Source organism: Sorex fumeus, unplaced genomic scaffold (assembly GCF_029834395.1).
Source record: "Sorex fumeus unplaced genomic scaffold, SorFum_2.1 ptg000061l, whole genome shotgun sequence".
NCBI lineage: Eukaryota > Metazoa > Chordata > Mammalia > Eulipotyphla > Soricidae > Sorex > Sorex fumeus.
The window spans coordinates 12,529,959-12,552,891 of NW_026606118.1; the positions used below are offsets into that span (position 1 = coordinate 12,529,959).

General features: G+C 54.6%; 2 protein-coding genes across 2 annotated transcripts in view; one reads left to right on the forward strand and one right to left on the reverse strand.

Moving 5' to 3' along the window:
- Positions 1 to 269: 269 nt before the first annotated feature.
- ARMT1 (acidic residue methyltransferase 1) lies at positions 270 to 14,568 on the reverse strand. Its single transcript, XM_056126086.1, has 5 exons — positions 14,456 to 14,568; positions 11,462 to 11,567; positions 8,871 to 9,115; positions 5,362 to 5,527; positions 270 to 2,102 (listed from the first exon to the last, which is right to left on the reverse strand). Exons 1-5 carry the CDS (start codon positions 14,494 to 14,496, stop codon positions 1,338 to 1,340), a joined length of 1,323 nt encoding a protein of 440 aa, XP_055982061.1. The 5' UTR covers positions 14,497 to 14,568; the 3' UTR covers positions 270 to 1,337.
- A 393-nt stretch (positions 14,569 to 14,961) lies between these two features.
- Positions 14,962 to 22,933, forward strand: part of RMND1 (required for meiotic nuclear division 1 homolog) — a 50,458-nt gene continuing 42,486 nt past the window's right edge. The window contains exon 1 of the mRNA XM_056126190.1: positions 14,962 to 15,044. The gene's annotated coding sequence lies outside the window, so the exon portion shown is untranslated. The remainder of the gene's footprint in view (positions 15,045 to 22,933) is intronic.

Sequence of the window (22,933 nt, forward strand, 5' to 3'; positions counted from 1 at the left end):
TTATACCGTGTCTTGGCCCCCAGTGCTCTTTCTTAGAAGGGGTGAGGGACTTCCCCATACCTCCAAATCTCCTGTACTGATGGGGAGGGGCGGGGGGAGGAGCAGAAAAATCCAGCACTTTGGGAAATATATGCAAAATACAAAGAGCCAGTGTCCCACGCTGCTCCAGATAAGCTCGGTGGTTTGGGGGAACTTAAATACTTAAAAGAGGAACCCTTGCAGATCGGGAAAGAAAATAAAACCAATGAGATTTTCAGGAAAATTAATTTTATTATTCCAATGCAAATCCTTTTCCCAGATTTATTTCCCAATTTTAGATTCAAAACAGAAAAGAATGGAAACTCAATCTTTAAAATCTGGTCACCGCCAAAGAACGGAGTAAGAATATATGTTAGTAGGATTTCAAATACAATGCACAAAATTTTTTTTTCTCTCTAAAGCACTTTTTTTTTTAAATGGCAGAGACCAACCTAAAAACCTACTTGCTTAAAACATTCATGTTTTAAAAGACACCGCTTGGCTTGATTTTGGCTATAACAAGCAGAATGTAAAATACATTACATTTCTTCAAAACCATTTGTTTCATTCTGTTCAATTTTGTTTCCCCCCCTCCACCCAGAGGTCAATCAAAATGCAAATATGTGCAAATACAGCAAGCAGGCTGTTGAAATATATTCAAGTTGGTATTAATCTGAGGTAAGTTTTATGTGTAAAAACATCACAGTTGTAAGAAATGCCTCTTTACAATCATTAAAATGCACGTGTTTAGAAAGCCCTGGACCCCAAATAAGCAAAGCCCCATGCTCCTTAAAATGTGGAATACCATGCAGCATTAGCACTGAAAAAAAAATTTTTTTAACAAACCAACCAACAAACAAAAAAAGCAGAACTCTTAAATACTTTTGTTTCCTCCTCAATAAAGAGCCATGGTCATCCGAACTCTGTTTTTGTTTTCCAATGTTTTATTTATTGATTTTTGCTTTTTGGGTCACACCCAGCGATGCTCAGGGGTTGCTCCTGGCTCTGCACTCAGGAATTAACACCTGGCGATGCTTGGGTGACCACCAGGGGATTGAACCTGGGTCGGCCGCATGCAAGGCAAACGCCCTACCCACTGTACTACGGCTCCGAGCCCCAGCCGAACTCCTTGAAGCTAAGTATTTGATGAGAAATAAATTACGAAAATTCCAACATAAAATAAATATCTGTAACTAGCTTCCTCCATCCCTCCCCCGGTACGGAAGGCCCCCAGGGGAGAAGGCTGGGTCTGAGAGGCAGGGGGTCACGGCCAACCAGCTCGGCCCGCACACCCCTTCCCTAAGGAGGTCCGGGGCACGTCACAGCGGCCCGTCGAACTGGAAGACACCGTACTTGCCGGTGGTCAACCAGGTGGGTTCGGAGGCCGTGAGCTGCTCGCCCTGGCCCGGCTGCAGGCCCACCTGGATCTCAGCCTTCAGGGTCCGGATGCTGCAGAGTGGGGCTGGGTGGAAGCCGTTCAGGGCCCGGTGGAAGGGGACGGTGAACTCCCACTTGCGGTCGCCCGTCAGCTTCCGGTAGTTCAGGTCGCCCTTGAACAGCACGAGCTGGGCCATCTGGAGCTCGGCGTACAGGTCCGGCGCCACCTGGGCCATGGCGCTGTACTCGTGGGGCAGGGTCCAGAAGACGTGGTCGCGGTACACCCACCGGCCCGTCTCCACGTACCTGCCCCAGTCGCCCCCACACTTGGACACCCCCTGGTGGCCCGACTGCCTGGCCTGGTCGATCAGCCACTTAAAATCACGGGCGGTGGTATCGGAGACGAACCAGGGGATCATCTTCCCGTAAAAATAGATCTCGGTAGCCAGCTTCGAGGTTAACAAGAAGTCGGCTAGGACTAAATCTGTGACCAGCTCGAACCCGGAATTATCCAGAACGAGGGCCACGCGGACGGCTGCGCTGCCCTGGGCCTGCCGGCACTTGTCGAGCAGGGACCAGAGACGCTCCATGTCGTTGACCAGGATGAACGGTTTGAGGTCCTCCAGGGAGTTGATTATATTGGTCTTCTGGGATCGACTTTCTCCGCCTGATAGAGAGAGATCACACTTATTTCCCCACAGTGAAATCTGAAAAAGAAAACAAAAATATATGTGTATTTACTCTCCTTTTGAATTATCAACGCACACACGATGTCTGCTGATATAGCACGGAAGAAGGAGCTAGACTCATAAAAATACTAGAAGTCTTGGGGACTGGAAGTCTTCTTAAAGTCTCCACTTTCTCTGCTAATGAAGAGAGCATCTTCTGTCATCTGTTTTTGTGCCAACCCATCAGTGCCCAAGGAACTAAGCGCAGTGGCAGGGAGCTACCCGGGCTCCACCCCTTGCACCGTCCGCTGAGCTGTCTAGGACCCGGGCCCAGCAGTCAATAAAAAAACGCCTGGTCACCGGGAAAAAGAACATCAGGAAACTGGCCCGGATGGCATTAGCATCCAGATAGTGTCGCTAGAATCCTAGTCTTTGCATTCTGCAGCCAACAGAATACCATCAGAGGTCAGAAAAGGGACGACCAAGTTTCTAAATGTGACAGACAGTGAACGTTTCTTTCTTCTCTCTAGGGTAGCCCCCGAGACCCTTGGCTTCCGGGTTCCCTCTCGGCCGCCCCGCGCACCTGCCAGGAGCCCTCTAATCTGAGGACATGGCAAACTACCTCGGCTTTAGCTCTCTCTCGAAAAAAAATTGGCTAAGAGGCAGGTCTAAAGGCCCTTCCAACTCTAATAAGTGAATTTCACATTTGAGGGGCAGATTCTGGGCTGGGAACCCAGCAGTAAGGGAGGCAGTGTCCACCGCTTGGTTCAGACCCCAGCAGTAAGGGAGGCAGTGTCCACCGCTCAGGTTCCGCAACGAGACTGTGAGAATCAGTGGACGTGTGTGCCGTGGCCAATACCTTGGCCGGTCAGTAGATACTGCCCCAAATACTCTTTTCCTGCTCGAGTAGAAAGGCAATACCAGCCCAAGGTATTGTTTCCTCGTTAAGGAGGGTGGTGGGTGCCCATTCTGTGCCCAGGAGACCAGGAGCAATGCCAGAGACAGGCAAGACAAGGGCCTTGACTCCTGTGCTAAGTGTCCGGCCCCCCAGAAGAAATTATTTTTAAAAGAAAACCAGATTTTACAAAAAAGTTGGAGGGTTTGGGCCGGAGAGACAGTGTAGTTGCCTTGCACACGGCAGACCCAGGCATCCATAGGGTCTCTTGAGCATCGTCAGGTGTGCCCCCCACACTCCCCCCTCAAAAAAAGTTGGAGGGGTCAGTCTGAGAGACAGTACATTGAGTACATTGAGTACATTGAGTAGGGCGTCTGCCTTGCACACAGCTGACTCGGGTTCGATTCCCAGCATCCCATATGGTCCCCCAAGCACCGCCAGGGGTTAATTCCTGAGTGCAGAGCCAGGAGTAACCCCAGCACCAGGGGTGTGATCCCCTAAAACACAAAACAAACCAAAATTGGGTAAGAGCCGGTGATGCTCAGGGGCAACTCCCAGCTGGGAGCCCAAAGGCCCCCAAGACGGGCAGGAAGCGCCCTCCCCCCCCCGCCCCCCACACCAGGGCACGCGCTCAGCACGCGGGGGTCTCTCCCTGGTGTGACATGAGTCTTTTCTCACGTGACCAAAAAGTCACGCGTCCAAGCTGGAGGAAGACACATACCCAGGGCCGAGGCAGCACCTGGGCTGCAGGCTGCTGGGACGCTCCTGGTCTCTCCCTAGCCCCCGGGGTGGGTGCATCCCAACAGCTCACGGGGAGGGAAAGACAGCAGGAGAGGGAGAGAGGGTGTGGACAGTGGGGGAGGGGGGAGGGGATCCAGCCCACCCCTGAGAGCAGGCAGAGGCGGCGGACAGGGCAGGACTGAAATGAGGTGCGGGGGGAGGAGGAGGAGGAGGACTGGGGGTTCCTTCTGAGTTCTAAGCATAAAGGGTGGGTGGCCTGGAAGGAAACAAACACCAAGACTCGGAAGACTGACACCCGGCAACTTCCCCAGGCGGGCAGCTGGCTCTGCTCGCTCCTCGGCTGTGGTCACCGCAACCACAGGTCAGCGCCCACTCAACCGGGGCGCGCAGGCCGCTCTCGGGAGTAGGGGAGTGGGCCGTGAACAGAGTCGCCTCGGCTGACACCTGAGTATGCTTTAACAGTGACTGCAGGATGTTGTCGATGTGTCAAGACTCATACACAACGAGACAACGTGTCATTCCTCTGCTCAGACCTTGAGTGCCAGATCTGGCCACTTTCACCGACACCTGAGCCCCGGCCTGAGCCTTGTCCCACCTCCCTGTCCACATTCACCCGATGGGGTCCCCAACTCAGGGCCTCAGACACACGGGCACAGACATACACACAGACAGACAGACACACACACACACAAATACAGATAACACAGACACAAACACAGACGAACACAGATGCACAGACACACACAGACGCACAGACTTGGACACACAGAGACACATACACACAGAAATAAATGCACAAACACACAGTCACACCAAGTGGGCACCCTGCCCTCAGGCCTGTCCCCCAGCAGCCCCTGCTCTGCCTGAAACATTCCCCCATCTCCTCGGAGCAGTCTTTCTCGAATATTTCTCATGACTCTGGAAAAAATGGGGGCTTAGAGATAGTTACCCGCCCCCCCATTTTTTTTTTTTTCATTTTGGTCATGTCACCCAGTGATGCTCAGGGCTTACTCCTGGCTCTGCACCAGGATCGCTCCTTGTGGTGCTCAGGGGACCACACGGGATGCCAGGGATTGAACCCAGGTAGGTTGTGTGCGAGGCAAGCACCTCACCCCCCCGCCCCAATCTGACTAGTTGGTTTTGTTTCTGTTCAGTGGGGGCACACGCAGCAGCGCTTGGGGCTCACTGGTCACTCCTGGTGGGCTCTGAGGCCCATCCGAGATGCCAGGGATGACACCCAGGTCAGTCGTGTGCTATACCGTCACTCCAGGCCCTGATGACCTTTAAAGGCTGGGATGCAGTGAAACCTCGGGGCGGTACGGGGCAGATACAAAAACGGGCCAGGATGCCCTGACGAGAACTGCAGCCAGCTCGACCACACCCAGCTCGACCTTCTGCGAAGCCCATCGGCTAGAGGCTCACAGAACCTGACGCGGTGCACAGGCCCTTCTCACCCGAGTCAGACATGGGGCGGAGCTCAAGAAACTCCCTCAGAAGCACAAGGAAGCGGCAGACCCGTGTCCCCTCCCCTCCCCACCCTCCTCAGGACAGGCTGACTGGCGCATATCACTGCTCACCGTCCCGTGACAGCAGAGGCCCTCGCTACCCATAATGGCCCACAGAGACGCTACCCATAATGGCCCACAGAGACGGCGTGTCTACCTGGAGGAACTTGAAGAACTCGGCCTTGAGCCGCTCGCCGTGGAGGGCGTCGGGCGTGCCCAGCGTCTCCTGCAGGCAGGCGCACAGGCTGCGGATGGACTCCAGCGACTCGAAGAAACTCTGCTCCTTCGATTCTCGAAACACATCGAAGGTGTCGATCGGCGGGCTGGAAAATCAAGAAAAGCACCAGGAAGACATTGGGGTGCCTCCGTACCACTGTGCGGTGTGGGTGCCGGGGGGTAGACTCATGCCAGGCGGGTGCCCCATCACAGCCCCAGGGACCCAGCCCTAAGTCAGCGTGAAGGCACCTGTCACCCTCTGGGGTTTGAGGGACAGCACGGGGTGAAGGCTGGCCTGACTTGTGGCGGACCCGGGTCCATCTCCAGCACACACGGTCCCCGAGCACGGCCTGTCTGTCTGCCTGTCTGTGTGTCCGTGTCTACGTCAGAGCACAGGCCAGGAGATGTCCCTGAACACTCTAGGTGTGCCCCCCAACCTCAAAATAAAATTTTGGAAGTGGAAAAGATGTAACTATACCAGCATTTACACGGGCTGGAGCAATAGTACAGCGGGTAGCATTTGCCTTGCATGCGGCCAACCTGGCCGACCTGGGTTCGATTCCTCCACCCCTCTCAGAGAGCCCGGCAAGCTACTGAGAGTATCTCGCCCACACAGCAAAGCCTGGCAAGCTCCCCGTGACGTACAGAGCCTGGAGTAACCCCTGTGCACTGCTGGGTGTGACCCAAAAAGCAAAACAAGCAAACAAACAAAAACAAAACACACCCAGAAATGTCAACTCCCTTGACAAGAAATCATAAAATGTCGGGACTGGATTGGTGAGGGCCCCCAGTGTGTGGTGATGTGATGAAAAATAGAAAACAAACTATCTAATGACGCCTTCTCGGCAGGTCTGAATGTTGGGGGGGGGGGGGGAATTCCAAATAATAATAGTGGGTCTTCTGTCAAAAAATTGAATGCAATCAAAGTAGAGAGTCAAGTGGAAATCATCTGTCACACAGGCAGGGGGTGGGTGGGAGGGTGGTATACTGGGGTTCTTGGTGGTGGAAAATGGGAACTGGTGAAGGGACGGGTGTTTGATTATTGTGTGACAGAGACTTAAACCTGAAAGTTTTGTAACTGCTCTCACGGTGATTCAATTAAAAAAAAAAAAAAACACAAAAAAAAACATGGACATCACCAAAGAACTCTGCCTCCCCCCATGACACTGCACTGCCCACGCTAGCTGAGGATGCCATCAAAGCCACCAAGGCTGATTACAAGCGGAAACAAGAACCCAAGAAAGGAGAGGTGGAAAAGAAATGAGCCCCGGAGCCAGCCCCCGCCAGCCCACTAGTCCAGAGGAGCTCTGAGACTCGCCCAGCACTCACTGCCCCACTGTGCCTCGGGCCATCCCACAAGGTGTCCCCACACTGAGTCCTGTGCTTCAGTCCCGCCCACCCTCCTCACGGTCCTGCAGCCCACATGTATTCCTGTGTGTGTCTGGCCACAGAACTGAAACCAGCATCAAGTCCCCAGCTTTGACAGTTCACAAAGTGCACGTGACCCTCCTCCTCCCTGAATCTAGTCAGAGGGAGATGACCCACCTGACACCTTGGTGTGGAGATATGATAGAACCAGTTATTGAACACTAAAGCAGACCTGCACACATATATTAATAGAACAATGTTAGCACTGCACTGTCCTCCCGTTGTTCATCGATTTGCTCGAGCGGGCCCAGTAACGTCTCCATCGTGAGACTTGTTACTGTGCTTGGCATATCGAATACGTCACAGGGAGCTTGCCAGGCTTTGCCGTGCGGGTGAGAAACTCTCAGTAGCTTGCCGGGCTCTCTGAGAGGGGTGGAGGAATCGAACCCAGGTTGCCCAGGTCGGCTGCATACAAGGCAAACGCCCTACCCGCTGTGCTATCGCTCCAGTGATAGAAGAATGTAAGACAAAGAAAAAACAAAAAAGGAAAGGAAAAAAAATTAAGCCGGAGCATTCAAATATCCAAGAGTGAATAGGGAGATGGGATTCTGGGATGATGCCCACACATGGCCACCGCCTACTTAAGCTCACACATGGCATTATATTCTATCCATCTCAAGCGATACAAAACACACTATCCAGCATTGCCTTCTCGGCAGGTATAAGTGGTGGTAGGACTGGGCTCAAATACTGAAGGTAACCAAAGTAGAGAGAGTAGTGTGGAAACTGTCTGCCACACAGGCAGGGGGAAGTAAGGAACCTCCCCCTGGGGGGAGGATACTGGGGACTTTGGTGGTGGAAAACGTGCACTGGTGAAGGAATGAGCGTTTGATGATTGTATGACCAAAGCTCAAACATGAAAGGTCTGTTACTGCACCTCATGGTGAATCAATAAAAAAAAGGGAGGAGGGGGGGAAGAGTGAACAGGGAAAAGAGATTGGAATTTAGTCACATAACCGAAGTATCACCAACGGAAAGGACAACATGGGTGACAGTGAAGGCCGACAGCCCGGTCCCAAGACAGACAGAACCACGGCCCCATCACTTTCTTTTGGTGAGGCACTGAGCCCCAGGTGCTACAGGGTCAGCAAGACGGCTCAGGGCGGGGTGAGAGAGCAGGCTCCGAGCCAGCCAACCCCTGTGCTCCCCAGAGAGCCTTTGGTGTGGCTCAGTAAAGGGCTGGGCTGGCATGCATGACGCCTGGGGTCTAGCACCTTGGAAAAACCGAGTGAACAACAGAGGCACTCTACCGACTCCCAGAATGCCCTTGCTTTGTTCTATCTTGCCTTTTAAAAAGATTTCCAATGAGCATTTTTTGTTTGTTTTGTTCAGCAAGTGCAATTTGTTTTATTCTAGAAGGAAAGGGTTTTAAAAGGATCAGCTCCTGGAGCGATAGTACAGCGGGTAGGGTGTTTGCCTTGCATGCGGCCGATCGGGGTTCGATTCCTCCGTCCCTCCCGGAGAACCCAGCAAGCTACAGAGTATCCCGCCCGTACAGCAGGGCCTGGCAAGCTCCCCGTGGCGTATTCCATATGCCAAACACAGTAACAACAAGTCTCACGATGGAGACGTTCCTGGTGCCCGCTCGAGCAAATCGATGAACAACGGGAGGACAGTGCTCCAGAGCGCCAGTGCAGCTCCTCCCCTGGAGACTAGGTAAGTGGTTCCTATTGGGAGGAATCGCTACCGACCCAGCTTGTGTACAACTATATCCGCTGGGCCGAATTCGGTTCCACCATTTATTATTTTAATTTCAACAGGGTGGGGGGTGGTCTTCCCAGCTACTCTCTGCCAGCAGGGTCAGTGGTTCAATGTGAGGGCCAGGGGAGATGCTTGGGGGTGTCCACGTTGTACCCGGTGATGTTGAGGGGGTCCATGTGGTACAGGGACCCAACTGGGTCTCAGCCATACGCAGGGATGCACTTCGATCTCCGCACTAGCCTTTCCGGTTCTGCTTTCCGGTATGACGAGTATTTCACGGCCTCCCTAAACCCACAGGAGACTCGATGATGCCATGCTCACCTCTGGATAATGGCCTCGTGGATCCTCCGGTACATGTAGCACTCCACAAACAGCCACGGAGAATAGAACCACCGTGGTTTCTCATCGCTGTCATGGAGCAGATGCCCTTGGTGCTCTAGATACTGGTTCCATATATCGGTATCCACAAACTTTTCAACCAAAGGAATGATGGGCTTGTCCGTCTGCAATTCGTTTCGTAATTTAGAAAGGAGGGAAATGGCTTTCTTTTCAGCTTCCATGCCTTCCTGCAGAAATACAGGAAAAAAACAGGCACGTAAGTAACTACAGTGATTTCTAATTCTATGGAAACATATATACGAGGACTAATGGCCTTGGCAGGGTCAGGTTCCCTGGGCAGTCAGGAGTGAGGTGTGAGCACCGCTCTGTCCCTGCTCCCAAACAAGGGTACAAGTATTTCCTCTAGAATCACGTTTTGATGAACCTAAACCTATGGCAAAATTACATTTCAGAGGGCTGGAACGATAGCACAGCGGGTAGGGCATTTGCCTTGCATGTGGCCAACCTGGCTGAGCTGGGTTCGATTCCTCCACCCGTCTCGGAGAGCCCGGCAAGCTACCTGTGACGTATTCAATATGCTAAAGGTAAAGGTAAAGGCCCTCCCGTTGATCATCGATTTGCTCGAGCGGGCCCAGTAACGTCTCCATTGGAGACTTTGTTGTTACTGTGTCTGGCATATCGAATACTCTCGGTAGCTTGCCGGGCTCTCCGAGAGGGGCGGAGGAATCAAACTCGGGTCGGCCATGTTGGCTGCGTGCAAGGCAAACGCCCTACCGCTGTGCTATGCTAAATACAGTTAATAACAAGTCTCAAAATGGAGACATTACTGGGCCCGCTCGAGCAAATCGATGAACAATGGGAGGACCGTGACAGTGACAGTGACATTTCAGAACATTTTTTTGTCTCTTCAGAGGCTATTACATTCTGGAGGTTTGTGTCTGAGCCACAAGTGCTCCGGAATACCCCTCGCAGTATTTGGGGACCATCTATGGCACAGTCTGAACCTGGAGCTTCCCCCGTCTGTTGAGCCTCTCCCCAGCCCCCTTAACAACGTTCTTGTTTTCAGACTACAGTCGTAAGTACTCGGGGCCTATTCCTGGCTCTGTGCTCAGAGATCACTCCTGGTGGGGCTCAGATCCCTGGAATCAAACCCAGGCTGGTGGCAAGGTCCCCATGCCACTGTATCTCTGCCCCCAAATTAAAACTTCCTTGGGGGGTGGTATAGGGACTGTCAGCAATGCTTAAGGTTTACTCCTGGTTCACTTACTCCTGGGGAACTATACAGGAAGCCAGGATCAAACCTGGGTCAGCACATACGAGGCATACCCGCTATACTATCTCTTCAGGGCCTAAATAAACATTCTTAAGGGGTCAGAGAGACAGGACAGCGAGGAGGGCGCTGGCCTTGTACATGGCTGACTGGGGCTCAATTTCCAGCACACCACAAGGTCCCCCAAGTCTGCCCAGAGATCCCTGAATACAGAGCTTCTTCCCTGAATTAGCACTAAGCAAGGCCTAAGGTGGGCCTTAAAACAAAACAAATTCTTCTTTTTTTTTTTTTGCTTTTTGGGTCACACCTGGCGATCCTCAGGTTACTCCTAGCTCTGCACTCAGGAATCACTCCTGGTAGTGCTTGGGGGACCATATGGGATGCTGGGAATCGAACTGGGTCGTCGATCACGTGCAAGGCAAATGCCCTACCCGGTGTGTTATTGCTCCAGCCGCGAAACAAATTCTTAAGTTTTAAAAATCAAACCACAAAGTCCAACTCTTTCATTAACACTATCCCACCTTCCATACTGTAAGACAGTGAGACAGAGAGAGGCGGAGGGAAGGGTGTGTTGACTGAACTAGAAACCCACCCCACCCGAATCCTGTGACCTCCCAGCCCAGGGGCCTGGCCGGCATTCTGCCACTGGGACTGAGTCCTTAGTGCCTTTGGTGGTGGCTGTTTTGGGTCCACGCCCAGCTGTGCTCAGGGTTTCCTCCTGCCTGAACACAGGAGGGTGGAGGACCATCTGTGGTGCTGGGGATAGAACCCAGGCCTGCTGGCAAGGCAAGACCCTTGTCTCCCCACCCATTTTTAAAAATACATTTATTTATTTAGTTATTAGTGAGGCACCATGAGGTACAGTTGTAGACTTACAAATTTTTGTGCCTGGGTTTCAGTTATACAATGATCAAACACCCATCCCTCCATCAGCGCCCATCCTCCACCACCACAGGTCCCAGCATCCCTCCCACCCCCCATCCCCTCCATCCCACCCTGCCTCTGTGGCAGGGCATTCCCTTTTGTTCTCTCTCTCCTATTGGGTGTTGTGGTTTGCAAAAGAGGCAATGGGTGACAATCATGTTTGGTTTATAGTCTACTTTCAGCATGCCTCTCCCACCCAACACCCTTTTTTTGGTGCTCTCTTCTCTATCTAAGCTTCCTTTTCCCCTAGCACGTGTTTTATGTCATAGGAGCTAAAATTCTTTCTCTACGGGTTGAACATGACCACATGCAGAGAAAAGCAATGGGGTGCTTCTGTTAAAGCGTTCACAAGTTTTAAAGTTAAAAACACAAGTCTTACCTCTCCATGCTTCTCAAAAAATTCACTTTTGTGTCTATGCAAGGAATCAATAGCCTTGGTTAAGATCTGTGGTATTCTGTCTTTAATTGTCAAGTAGGCGAAGGATCTGGAAAGAGAGTCACACCGTGCAGTTAGATTAGTGGCATGAACGCAGGAAGACCAGCGTTGCTCCGCTCAGGACCGCCCTGCTCCATAGAAAAGCCCCTTTGGTTCAGCCACTGCTGAGATGAGTCAGCACCATCGGGCCACTGATCAGAGAAACCTGGACAGGCAGCCTGGGGCCTCTAACAACACGGTCCAGTAATTCTTCTTTTGTGGGGGGGCTTTTGGGATCACAACCAGCAATGCACCGGGGTTACTCCTGGTTCTGCACTCAGGAATTACTCCTGGAGCTGCTCGGGGGACCATACGGGATGCTGAGGATCGAACCCAGGTCGGCTGCTTGAAAGGCAAATGCTCTACCCACCGTACTATCGCTCGGGGCCCACCGATAATTATTCTTATTGTTCCCACTCTAAGTAATTATTCTTATGGTTCCCATTCTATTCCTTTAATCTATTTCTTTAGACTAAAGGAAACCAGTTTAACCAGACAGAAAAAGATCAGCCCAGCAGACAGGCTGTCCTCCTCTCCCCCTCTTGGGAAGGTGAGTAAATGAAGATAAAACTGCATGGCAAGCTAGTGAGCTGAAAAACAGAAACACTAATCTGACTTCACCAATGAGACGCCTCTCATTCCTGTCCATACCCTTAGCCAAATGTCAATCTTGGCCAAGACTTCCTTTGGAGGGGGAGGGGCCACACCCGGCTGGTGCCCAGGGCTTTCTCCTTGGCAGAGCTCCAGGACCACCCCAAGTGAAGGGCTACTGAAATCCAGGTGCTTGGGGTCCCTGCTGAGACAGCCTCCCCTACCCCAGAACAAGCCCGGGAATAGCCGAGTGTGGCCCAAGAGGAAAGAAAGAAGTTAAAGATGCAACACACACAAGTCAAGATTTACAGATCAGAATTTTACATAAGATTTTTTTTTTTTTTTTTGGTGGGGAGAGGAGGCTTCTAAAGTGTTCAAGGTGGTCGGGGAGCCTCTCCCGGTGAAACTGGGCTCCACTGCCTCGGGCTTCAATGCTGGGCAGGGCCAGGGTTCCCCCAGACATGCTGGGGGGGGGGGGGTTTGAGGCACCGAGAATCTAACTCGAGGTCCCCTGCAAACCAGGCCTGTGTTCCAGCCCTTTGAGGCACCTCCTTTCTGATGGACACACCTATGATTGGGGGGGGGATGAGGGGGTCCGTTTGTTTGATGAAATTCTGTAGGTTTTAAATAGCAAAATGGACTAGCTCGTTTACACCCTCCCTCAAGTCACCGGGAGATGTGGAAAAGCAAGCCAACTTATGCAATAACTTAAAGCAGTAACTTAAAGTTACCAAACCCGTCCCCGGGCCACCAGTCTGCCAAGGAAGGCTTTGCGTTTTGCCCTACTTTGGAGACCTCTCCGAGCTCAGAAATCCGGCCGTTGGATTTTAACTCTTGGGTTCGGTTTTGTTGTGAAGGGTGGGGGGGGGAGGTCTACAACTTTCCCAACAACCTACCCTGCCAACGCCTAAATGGGGAAAGGTGGGCAAAAACCTGGAAGAGGTTTTCCTTTTTCTTTTTTTATTTCCCGTTTTTAGGCCACAACCTGCGGCTGGGGTGGGGTGGGGTGAGGTGACTCTTGGCTCTGCGCCAAGGGATCACTCCTGGAGGGGCTCGGGGGACCAGGTGGGATGCAGGGTCGATCCTGCGCAAGGCAAATGCCCTCCCAGGTGCAAAACCCGGAGTTCTCCCTTGTCCTTGGTGGGATGGCCAACCGAGGCGATCTGCGCCCGATCTGCGGCCGACACGCGGCTCAACTCGCCTCCCCGCGCCCGCCCCCCGCAGCCCTAACTTGCCCCGAATCGAACTTTCCCTGAAAGGACAGGGGCGCCCCGGACCCGAGAGGGAACCTGAGTTCAATATCCCGAGAGCAGCACGGGGAGCGGCCGGGAGCTCCGCGCTGAGGCCAACGGGCGCGTCCCGCCCGCCCGGGAAGGTGCAGCCGGAGCCCCGCAGCCCGGGCCCGACCCCGCCCGACCCCGGCAGCCGGTGGAGGAGCCCCGCAGCCTCAGCACTCAGCCTGCAGCCCGCGCCTCGCAGCCGTGTCCGGGCCCCCGAACCCGCACCCCTCAGCCCGTTATCCCAACCCCGCAACCGTGTCCGAGCCCAGCAGCCACGTTCGAGCCCCGCAGCCACGTTCGAGCCCCGCAGCCGCGTCCAAGCCCCGCAGCCCGAGCCCACCGTGAGCTCCGCAGCCAGAGACCATGTCCAAACCCCACAGCCGCGTTCGAACCCCGCAGTCCGAGCCCCGCAGCCGCGCCCGAGCTGCGCAGCCCGCACCCGAGCCCCGCAACCGCTTCCGAACCCCGCAGCCCGATCCCGTCGTGAGCCTCGCAGCCGCGTCCGAGCCCCGCAGCCCGAGCCCCGCAACCGGGTTTGAGCCCCGCAGGCGCTTCCGAACCCCGCAGCCCCACCCCGTCGTGAGCCTCGCAGCTGCGTTCGAGCCCAGCAGCCCGAGCCCCGCAGCCCGCGTCCGAGCCCCGCAGCCCGAGCCCCGCAGCCCGCGTCCGAGCCCCGCAGCCCGAGCCCCGCAGCCCGCGTCCGAGCCCAGCAGCCCGAGCCCCGCAGCCCGCGTCCGAGCCCCGCAGCCCGAGCCCCGCAGCCCGCGTCCGAGCCCCGCAGCCCGAGTCCGCCGTGCGCGCCGCGGCCCGGGTCACGGCTCAATGGTGGCGGCGCCGAGCCCGGGCGAGCCTGGCGGGACCCGACTCGGGGGCGGCCGCTGCCCGGGCGGGGGGACCGAGAGCACCGGACCCGGCCGCCTTCGGTCTCCGCGGACCAGCCCGCGGGCGACGTCCCCTGCAGGCTCTCGGCGAGGCCCGCGGGAAGCCGGGGCCGGAGCCCGCGGGGGACGCGCACAGCGCCACGCACCCGACGTCCTGGCCCGAGAGCGACTCCGGAGTGACCGCCATGGCCCCGCGCCCAGCCGGCGCCAACGCTCTGGCCGCACCAGCCGCTCAGGGCTGGAGGCAGGGGGGAGGGGGCGGAGCGCGGGCGGCAAAAAAAAAAAAAGTTTGAACACGCGAACTTTATTAGGGGCCCACCCCCGGAGACAAGCAACAATGGCCGGCTGGAGGACGCCGAGATCTTCCGGGGACAAAGGTGGGGGCCGCGGCGGGCGCCGAGAGGCGGAATCAGGAAGCCGACGCAAGGCGGAAGCCAAGCTGGGACCGGGAGGTTCCCCCCGACCTCCTGGGAGCGGAAAAGGTCCCGGCGGCGCGGGTCACGTGCTCGGGCCGTCACGTGCGCAGGGGCGGCCGCGCGCTCCCCGGGCGGCCGGACGGGTCTGCGGCTGCGCGGTGCGGCGCACGGGGGGCGGGGCTAGTTTGGGGGCGTGGCCCCAAGGGAGGCCCCGCCTCCTCCTCCTGCTCCTCGGCGCTGCGGCGGCGGCGTCGCAGTTCCCGGGCGGGCGCTGAGAGTTGCGCCCTTGACCGAGCCCTTTCCCTCTTCTGGCTGAGAGGTTAGTGTCCAGCCTTTGCCGAGGGGCTTGTGCGCTTCGCCGCGGCCTCCGGGCGCCTTGTGGCGTGCCAGTTCCTCCCCGCTCCCGCTGTGGCCTCACCTTGCCACTTGCACGACCCACTGTTGCACGGCCACTTGCACCGGACCGGTGGTGGCTCAGCCCCAGAGTCCAAAGCCCTGCATGCCCGGACACAAAACCCGCGTCTCTGAGCATTAATGCCTAGGGGGTGAGGAACTGCAAAGATAAAAGGATGACGAAGACCCAGGGGCTCATAGGGGGAGGGCAGGTGCGGCGAGCTGAGCGCTACCCAGGAGCGTTTCCTGCGTTGGTATTAACGTGGGGCTCCCCCCACCCCCACCCCCTAGCTCGGGGGTTTCAGCCCCCTCCGCGTCCAGCCAGGTCTGAAAAGTTCCAGACAGGAAGGTATTTTTGAGAGAGCTCGAGTTCACGTCACGGTGATGGCCCCATTCTTCTGTTCGCTGTGCATTTCTTAACCAGGCCCGGTTAGTGAGTTGATACATACATACATGATAAATACATGTATGTATGGGGGTGGGACACTGTAGGATTGGGAGTTTCCAGCGTTTCAGAAGTTATGGGCCTGTAGCAGGTAGGGGTCTTGCCATGGAGAGCCCTGGCATAAGATTATGCTGTTCTCATGTTCTTGAACATAGAAAAAGTGCCCCCAGATCTGAGTAAGCCGTCTGGTATTTCCTCTTAAAGAAAGGTGTGTTGACCACCCACTGCGTGCTAGGTGTGGCATTCACAGATGACACAGTGGGACAAAGATCCCGTCTGTGCTGCGCAAGTTCATGGGTGCTCATAGTCCGCGGGAGAGAGATCCTGCCCCCTGCTCTCCTGTTTCCTCCATGCTGGTATTCTTCCCGTTTAAATGGACAGTTGACTGATTTAGCTTTATTAGTGTCCATTAACCCCTCAATGGGATGCGAGAGTCAAGAAATTGAGACATTTGGTTTTTCACTTGTATCTGCACGGAGAGCCACTGTCAGGCACAAGGGAGGAACTCGGATGTTACTTGTGGGGGTTTTTTGTTTGCTTGCTTGATTTGTTTTAGGGTCTGAATGCCCAGGGGTTACTCGTGGTTCTTCACTCAGGAATCACTCCTGACAGTGCTCAGGGAACCGTATGGGATGCCAGGGATCAAACCCGGGTCAGCCCTTGTAAGACAAGCATGTACTATCTCTCCTGGTATTTGATGTAGGAATTGATAAGTTAAGAACACAAGGTGGGGCCAGCGAAATCTTACTGGGGTAGGGGTGGGTAAGGAATTTCTCTTGTATACTGTTGGCCCCAGTTTGATCCCTGTGTATGGTCCCCCAGCACCTCCAGAAGTGATCCCTGCGAACTGTTGGGCATGACCCAAAGAACAGAACAAAAGTACAGTGGCATGAACGTGATGTGCAATGCAGTGCAGGAATGAAGAAGGAAGGAGAAGGGGTGCTGGTTCTGTTTTAAATGCAGTTGTTGTGATTTACAAGAGAAGGAGATATTTGTATACAGGTGGTCTGCAGGAGGTCAGGGTATAAGGCTCACAGATCCCGGGGAGAGAGCACAAGGAATCTTAGCGCAGAGATCCAGGGGCCAGAGTGTCTGAAGCAAAAAGAACAAGGGAAAGATCTGGACCTCCACTGGGTGCTTCCTAGCCTTGCTTCTTAAACTATGGGTCATAAACACGTTTGGCAGCAGTGAAAGCTTTCTCGATGAGTTTAGCAACCAAAAAGTAATTCAGAATCCACGGTGTCATGAACCCTGGGTGGGAGAAAAGCGGCCGAAAACGGGCAGAGTTTCTAAGAAGCCTTGATGTGGCGGGCAGAGCTGGTGGGGCTTTGGAGGCTACTCAAGGCCTTTGGCTTTTTGTTTAAGGGAAATGCAGGATCAAGGCCAAATTTTGTTGGGAAGAAAGAGGAACCAAGCCCCAGACAGAAGGTACGGCCCCTGAGGTCAGAACCCAGGGCCGGGGCACATCCTGGACACCAAGAGAAAAAGATTCCAGCAGAGTCGCCGGGTCCCCCAGCCTCAGATGTGGCTGATGAAGGAGGGAACAAGAAGGCTCAAAAGTCATTGGTGGTGGGGCTGGAGCAATAGCACAATGGGTAGGGTGTTTGCCTTGCGCGCGGCCGACCCAGGTTCGATTCCCAGCATCCCATATGGTCCCCCGAGCAATGCCAGGAGTGATTCCTGAGTGCATGAACCAGGAGTAACCCCTGTGCATCAGCGGGTGTGACCCAAAAAGAAAAAAAAAGTGATTGGTGGTTAAGGGCCAGGAGGATCGCTCCAAAGCTTGGAAGCCGGCCTCACATGCTGGAGGAAAAGGCAGCTGAGGTAGAGAAAGGAACACCAAGTCAATGATGCTTGTAGGGCTCACTCGGGATGCGAGATGCATGCTGAAAGTAGACTATGGACTGAACATGATGGCCGCTTAGTACCCATATTGAAAACCATAACACCCAAAAAGAGTAAGAAAGAGTAAGAGGGAATGTGCCTACCACGGGGAGGGTTGGGGGGGATACTGGGGACATTGGTAGTAGAGAAATGGGCACTGGTGGAGGGATGAGTACTCGATCATTGTATGGCTGAAACATAGTCATAAAAGTTTGTAAATCTGTAACTATCTCACAGTGATTTGTTTAAAAAAAGTGATTGGTGGTTGAGTTTAGGGATCTAGAGGCCACCGTGGGTTTTGGTGAATTGGTGAGTGAAAACCCGAGTGAGACGGTTGGAAGGGGCAAAGGAGTGGAGAGCGTCGGTCAGTTCCGGTTCTTTTCTTGTGGCCTGTCACTGGCGAGCGACTGTATGGGAGGGAAGCGAGAGCAGAGGTGACCGGAGGGTGGCCCTGAAGAAGGGAACTGAGTGGCAGGATGGCAGGATGGGAGAAGGGTTTGGGCTCCTCCTAAACCCTCAGGAAGATGAGCTTTGATTCGCAGAGGGAGGACCAGAACCAGGGCCAGACTGAATCACTGGGAGCGGGACCACCCTGTGGGCAGGTGGCCCTAGTGGGCGGGTTTCCTTCAGTTGTGTCTGTCTTGTCACCCACTGAGTTAGCAAGATCTTAGGAGGAGGCTGAGGGGGAGAGAACTGGGCCTGGAATGTGATCCTTGAGATTTGGAACAAAGCCCCGCTCCAGATCGGGCAGGATGTGAAAGTGAAACCAGGTGCCGGGCCGACCACTTCTCTCCAGCCACGTTTAGTTACCAGAGTACAGGTGCAAATGAGGTGAATTCTGGGGCCTGAGTTAGAACCCAGTAGTGTCGCCCAAGCCCCACCAGGAGTGATCCCTGAGCACAATCCTGTAAGTAATCCCTGAGCATGGTTCGGTATGGCCCAAACACCAAAACTTCTTTATTTGGTTGGGGTTTTTTTCCTGCTTTTTGGGTCACACCCGGCCATGCTCAGGGCTTACTCCTGGTTCTGCACTCAGGAATTACTCCTGGTGGTGCTTGGGGGACCATATGGGATGCCGGGGATTGAACCCAGGTCAGCTGCATGCAAGGCAGATGCCCTCCCTGCTGTACTATCACTCTGGCCCCCAACATATTTTCTGTAAAAAAGCAAATGGGGAGCTGGAGAGTAAGCCCTAGGCATTGCCAGGTATGACCCAAAACCCAAAACATTTCTCTTTAAAAAAGCAAATGAGGGGCTAGAGCAATAAGCACAGTGGGTAGGGCATTTGCCTTACACACGGCCAACCCGGGTTCGATTCCCAGCATCCCATAGAGTCCCCCGAGCACCGCCAGGAGTGATTCCTGAGTGCAGAGCCAGGAGTAACCCCTGTGCATTGCCGGGTGTGACCCAAAAAGCAAAAATAAGTAAATAAATAAATAAAATAAAATAAAAAAAGCAAGTGAGTGCCCAGAGAGAGAGAGAGAGAAAGCAAATAGGGCCTTTGCCTTTCACACAACCAGTCCAGATTCCATCCCTGTCATCTCCTAGACCCCCCCTCCCCAAACACCCACCCCAGCATGGCCAGGACTGACTCCTGAGTACAGTGGCCGGAGTAAACCCTGAGCACTGCTGGGTGTGGCCCAGAAACCAAAACTAAAATTAAATTTGAAAAGCGAAGGAGGCTAATTTTGTGCAATTCTTATTGAGGTTATGCCAGGTGTGTGTGGTGGGGGGTAGAGTGGAATCCTGAGACAGAGACCCGGAAGGCAGACCGGGACCGGGAGCGAGGTGTGGACTTGGTGAAGGGGAGTGAGGGACCGCGCAGAGGTGACCGCGTCATTGACTGTCGGCCCCATCAGGGCTGAGGGCTGGTAGAATATTGGGTTCTGGGAGTGAAGGCGGGGGTCCCGATGGTGTTGGGGACAGGGGTGCTGGGAGGAGAATGAGCTGCAGCCGCAGTGGCTGGAGGTCTAGAGCAAAGCCACTCGGGTGCACCTTTAAAGAGCTCAGTAGGGCTGGATAGTACCTCCCCCGGTAGGACAGGGGGGAGGGCGTTTGCCTTGCACGTGGCCGACCCGGGTTCGATCCCCGGCATCCCATATGCTCCCCCGAGCACCCCCAGGAGTAATTCCTGAGTACAGAGCCAAGAGTAAGCCCTGAACATTGACGGGTATGACCCAAAAAGCCAAAAAGAAAAAACAAAAAGTGCTCAGTCAGCACACGTGCCCAGTGGCTGCTTTGCGTATGGCTGAGGGAGGGCGGTCCAGCTCTCATCTGCTGGACGCTGAGCCCATCAGCGGGACCATTCTGCCAAGGGCATACGGAGCACAGTGAGTCTGACGCCAGCGGTGTTGCGTAAAGCAGCCGGGGCCGGCCGGTGAGAGGGTGCAGGGGTTACAGCACTTGTCCTGGGTGTGGTGACCCCCCTCCTTGGGCCCCCAGTGCTGCCTGTGTTCCCCTGAGCCCCAAGCCAGGACTAAGCCTTGAGCACCGCCCAATGTGGCCCCAAACTCCCATCACCAACCCCCCAAAGAAGCTTTTAGGAATATTTATTGGCTTGGGGACCATACTCAATGGTGCTCTGGGGTTCCTCCTGGCCTGTGCTCAGGAATTGCTACCGGCGGTGCTTGGGGGACCAGATGGGTGGGCTGCGGGGGATTGAACCGGGCCGGCCTCGTGCAAGGCAAGAGCCCTATACACTGTACTGTTGCACTGGCCCCTGATTATTTAAAAAAAAATATGCACCAAGCTGCAATTTAGAGATTCTTGGAATAGAGAAATAAGATTAAAATCATACGAGTTAATGTGTGGATGTGTACAGTAACAACAAGTCTCACGATGGAGACGTTTCTGGGCCCACTCGAGCAAATTGATGAGCAACGGGAGGTCAGTGCAGTGCTCTATATATATATCTAGATCTGTAGCACTAACTGTGATTTTTGTGAGTCAGCCGTATGCAAGGCAAATACCCTCCCCACTGTACTTATCTCCCCAGCCCCACTTTTAGGATAATTTAAAATCAAGGAAATTTTTATCTTGACATTTATTTGCACAATTCAAGTGTGTCTCTCTCCCCGCCCCCACCACCACCTTTTTTTCTGTCTTTTTGGGTCACACCCAGTGATGCACAGGGGTTACTCCTGGCTCTGCACTCAGGAATTACTCCTGGCGGTGCTCAGGGGACCATATGGGATGCTGGGAATTGAACCCGGGTCGGCCGCATGCAAGGCAAACGCCCTCCCCGCTGGGCTCTCTCTCCAGCCCCCAACTCCCCTGCCTTCTGCTTTTTAATCCAAAATACTTTTTGTGAGTGTTGGCCTTCACTCCCACCAGTGTGACGCCGAAACTCTCATCTGTTTGTTTCCAGTTTTTAGTTTGGCACCATGATTTCATGCATTCCACCCGACATTCATAAACTTTGGTTTATTTTTCCGTTTTTGCTTTGGCTCCATGCCACACAGCACAGTTACGGAGTCTCGGCCAGCCAGTGGCCTGGCACCCGCCACCCTGGCCTGGAGTGCTCGCATCCCCTCCCTCTGCCTTGGGGAGAAAACATGCTTCCCAGTGGGTCTGACCCCCTCCGTGAGGGCTTCGTGAGCTCTAGTGGGGTTCAGAGGTAAGAATTTGCCAGAAGAGACTGGAAAAGTCTAGGTCTGTGGCAACGGGTTTCCCAACTTCCCCATTAGTGTCTTGGAGCGGTGCTGGTTCGCATCCAGGGATGGGTCTGGTTTGGAGAGCTTGGGCTGCCAGCTAAACCACAGTGCAGTGCAATTGCAGCCCCCTCCTTTGTGTGTGTGTGTGTGTGTGTGTGTGTGTGTGTGTGTGTTAACAGTTTTGGGCTGGTTCTGGAGGTCTTTGACTGCCGGAGCTCTGCTCGGGGCTGAGATCTCCAAGCCTGCTCGGATCGGGGCTGAGCATCCTCCACCCAGATCCTCCATCTTCCAGTAGGCAGCAGTCACACCCACCAACTGACCCCCGGGCGCAGTGTAACCCCATCAACAGCCAAGACCCAGAGACTAAAAAACCCAGCTCCCGGAAGCGTGTGGCTGCATTTGCGGCCACAGAATATCTTATGTTATTCTTACTATGGACAACCTGGCAGGCTACCATATGTAACCTGCCCACACAGCAGAGTCTGGCAAACTCCCCGTGGCGTACCCAATATGCCAAATACCAGTAACAATGATGGGTCTCATTCTCCTAACCCCAAAAGAGCCTTGAATATGGCACTTTTTAAAAATCTCAGGGCTAGGACGAAGGAGACATTACTAGGGCCTGCTCAAGGCAATTGACGAACAGGATGATCGTGATCATGAACAGTTTTGGGGCGCTCACTTTGTGGTGGCTCCCCTGCTGCCTCCTGGGGGAAGCTAAGGGTGCCAGGGTGGGGCCTCAGGTCTCCTCCTGTTGAATCTTTTGGGAGGGGAGTCGCACCCCATCTCTGAGGCTGGCTCAGGTGGTCTCGGGAAGTGGCCGGAGGTGGGGGTGGGCTCCCTGACCGGTGCCTGTTCTCTCTCTCTCTCTCTCTCTCTCTCTCTCTCTCTCTCTCTCTCCCCCCCCCCCCCACTGGTCACCCAAGCTGTCTCCTACGCATCCGTTTGAGGTGTAAAAGCTCTGCTCTCTGGTGCCGAGAGGGACGCTTCGGGGCTCCCCTGATCTGCTGCTGATCCTGCCCAGCCCTGACCTGTGCCCAACCCAGCCCCCGACCTGTTTGTCCAAAGTCCCCGGGCCTGGGTGTTTGATTTGCCAATCCCTCCCCCTCCCCTTGTCCTTTTTTTGTTTGTTTTTGCTTTCTTGGGTCACACCTGGCAATGCACAGGGGTTACTCCTGGCTCTGCACTCAGGAATCACTCCTGGCGGTGCTCGGGGGACCATATGGGATGCTGGGGATTGAACCCGGGTCAGCCACGTGCAAGGCAAACACCCTACCCGCTACGCGATCGCTCCAACCCAACCCCTGCCCACCCCCCCCCCCCACCGTTGCCCTTTTGAGACCCAGCTCAGATGCCATTTGTGAAGCCCGGGAGTGAGGCCCCAGGGTCAGTTCCCAGCGCCCCCTCCCCCGCAAAAGACAAGAGTAATGAACCCTGTGTCCCCTCTGTGACTGTGGTGTTCCTCTGTGTTTCCGACAACGCACTTCCGCCCTGTCACCTCTCTCCCTTTCCCCCCATGGGTCCAGAGTCCAAACTCAGACTCCTGCCCCTGCCCTCCAGTACCCAGCAATGGGGACAAAGAATTTTTTTTCTATTTTGCTTTTTGGGTCACACCCGGCAATGCACAGGGGTTACTCCTGGCTCATGCACTCAGGAATGACTCCTGGCGGTGCTCTCGGGACCATATGGGATGCTGGGAATTGAACATGGGTCGGCTGCGTGCAGGGCAATCGCCCTCCCCACTGTACCATCGCTCCAGCCCCGGGACTAAGGTTTTTTTTTTTGTATTTTTTTTTTTTTTGCTTTTTGGGTCACACCTGGCAATGCACAGGG

Bases quoted from the DNA above. Each gene is read 5' to 3' on its own strand.
- ARMT1 (XM_056126086.1), bottom strand. From the start codon at position 14,496: ATGGCGGTCACTCCGGAGTCGCTCTCGGGCCAGGACGTCGG. The intron at 5,528-8,870 runs GTGAGCATGGCA...TTGATTTTCCAG, and splicing joins CACGAGGCCATTATCCAGAG to CCCGCCGATCGACACCTTCG. The intron at 2,103-5,361 runs GTAGACACGCCG...TTTCTTTTTCAG, and splicing joins AGTTCTTCAAGTTCCTCCAG to ATTTCACTGTGGGGAAATAA.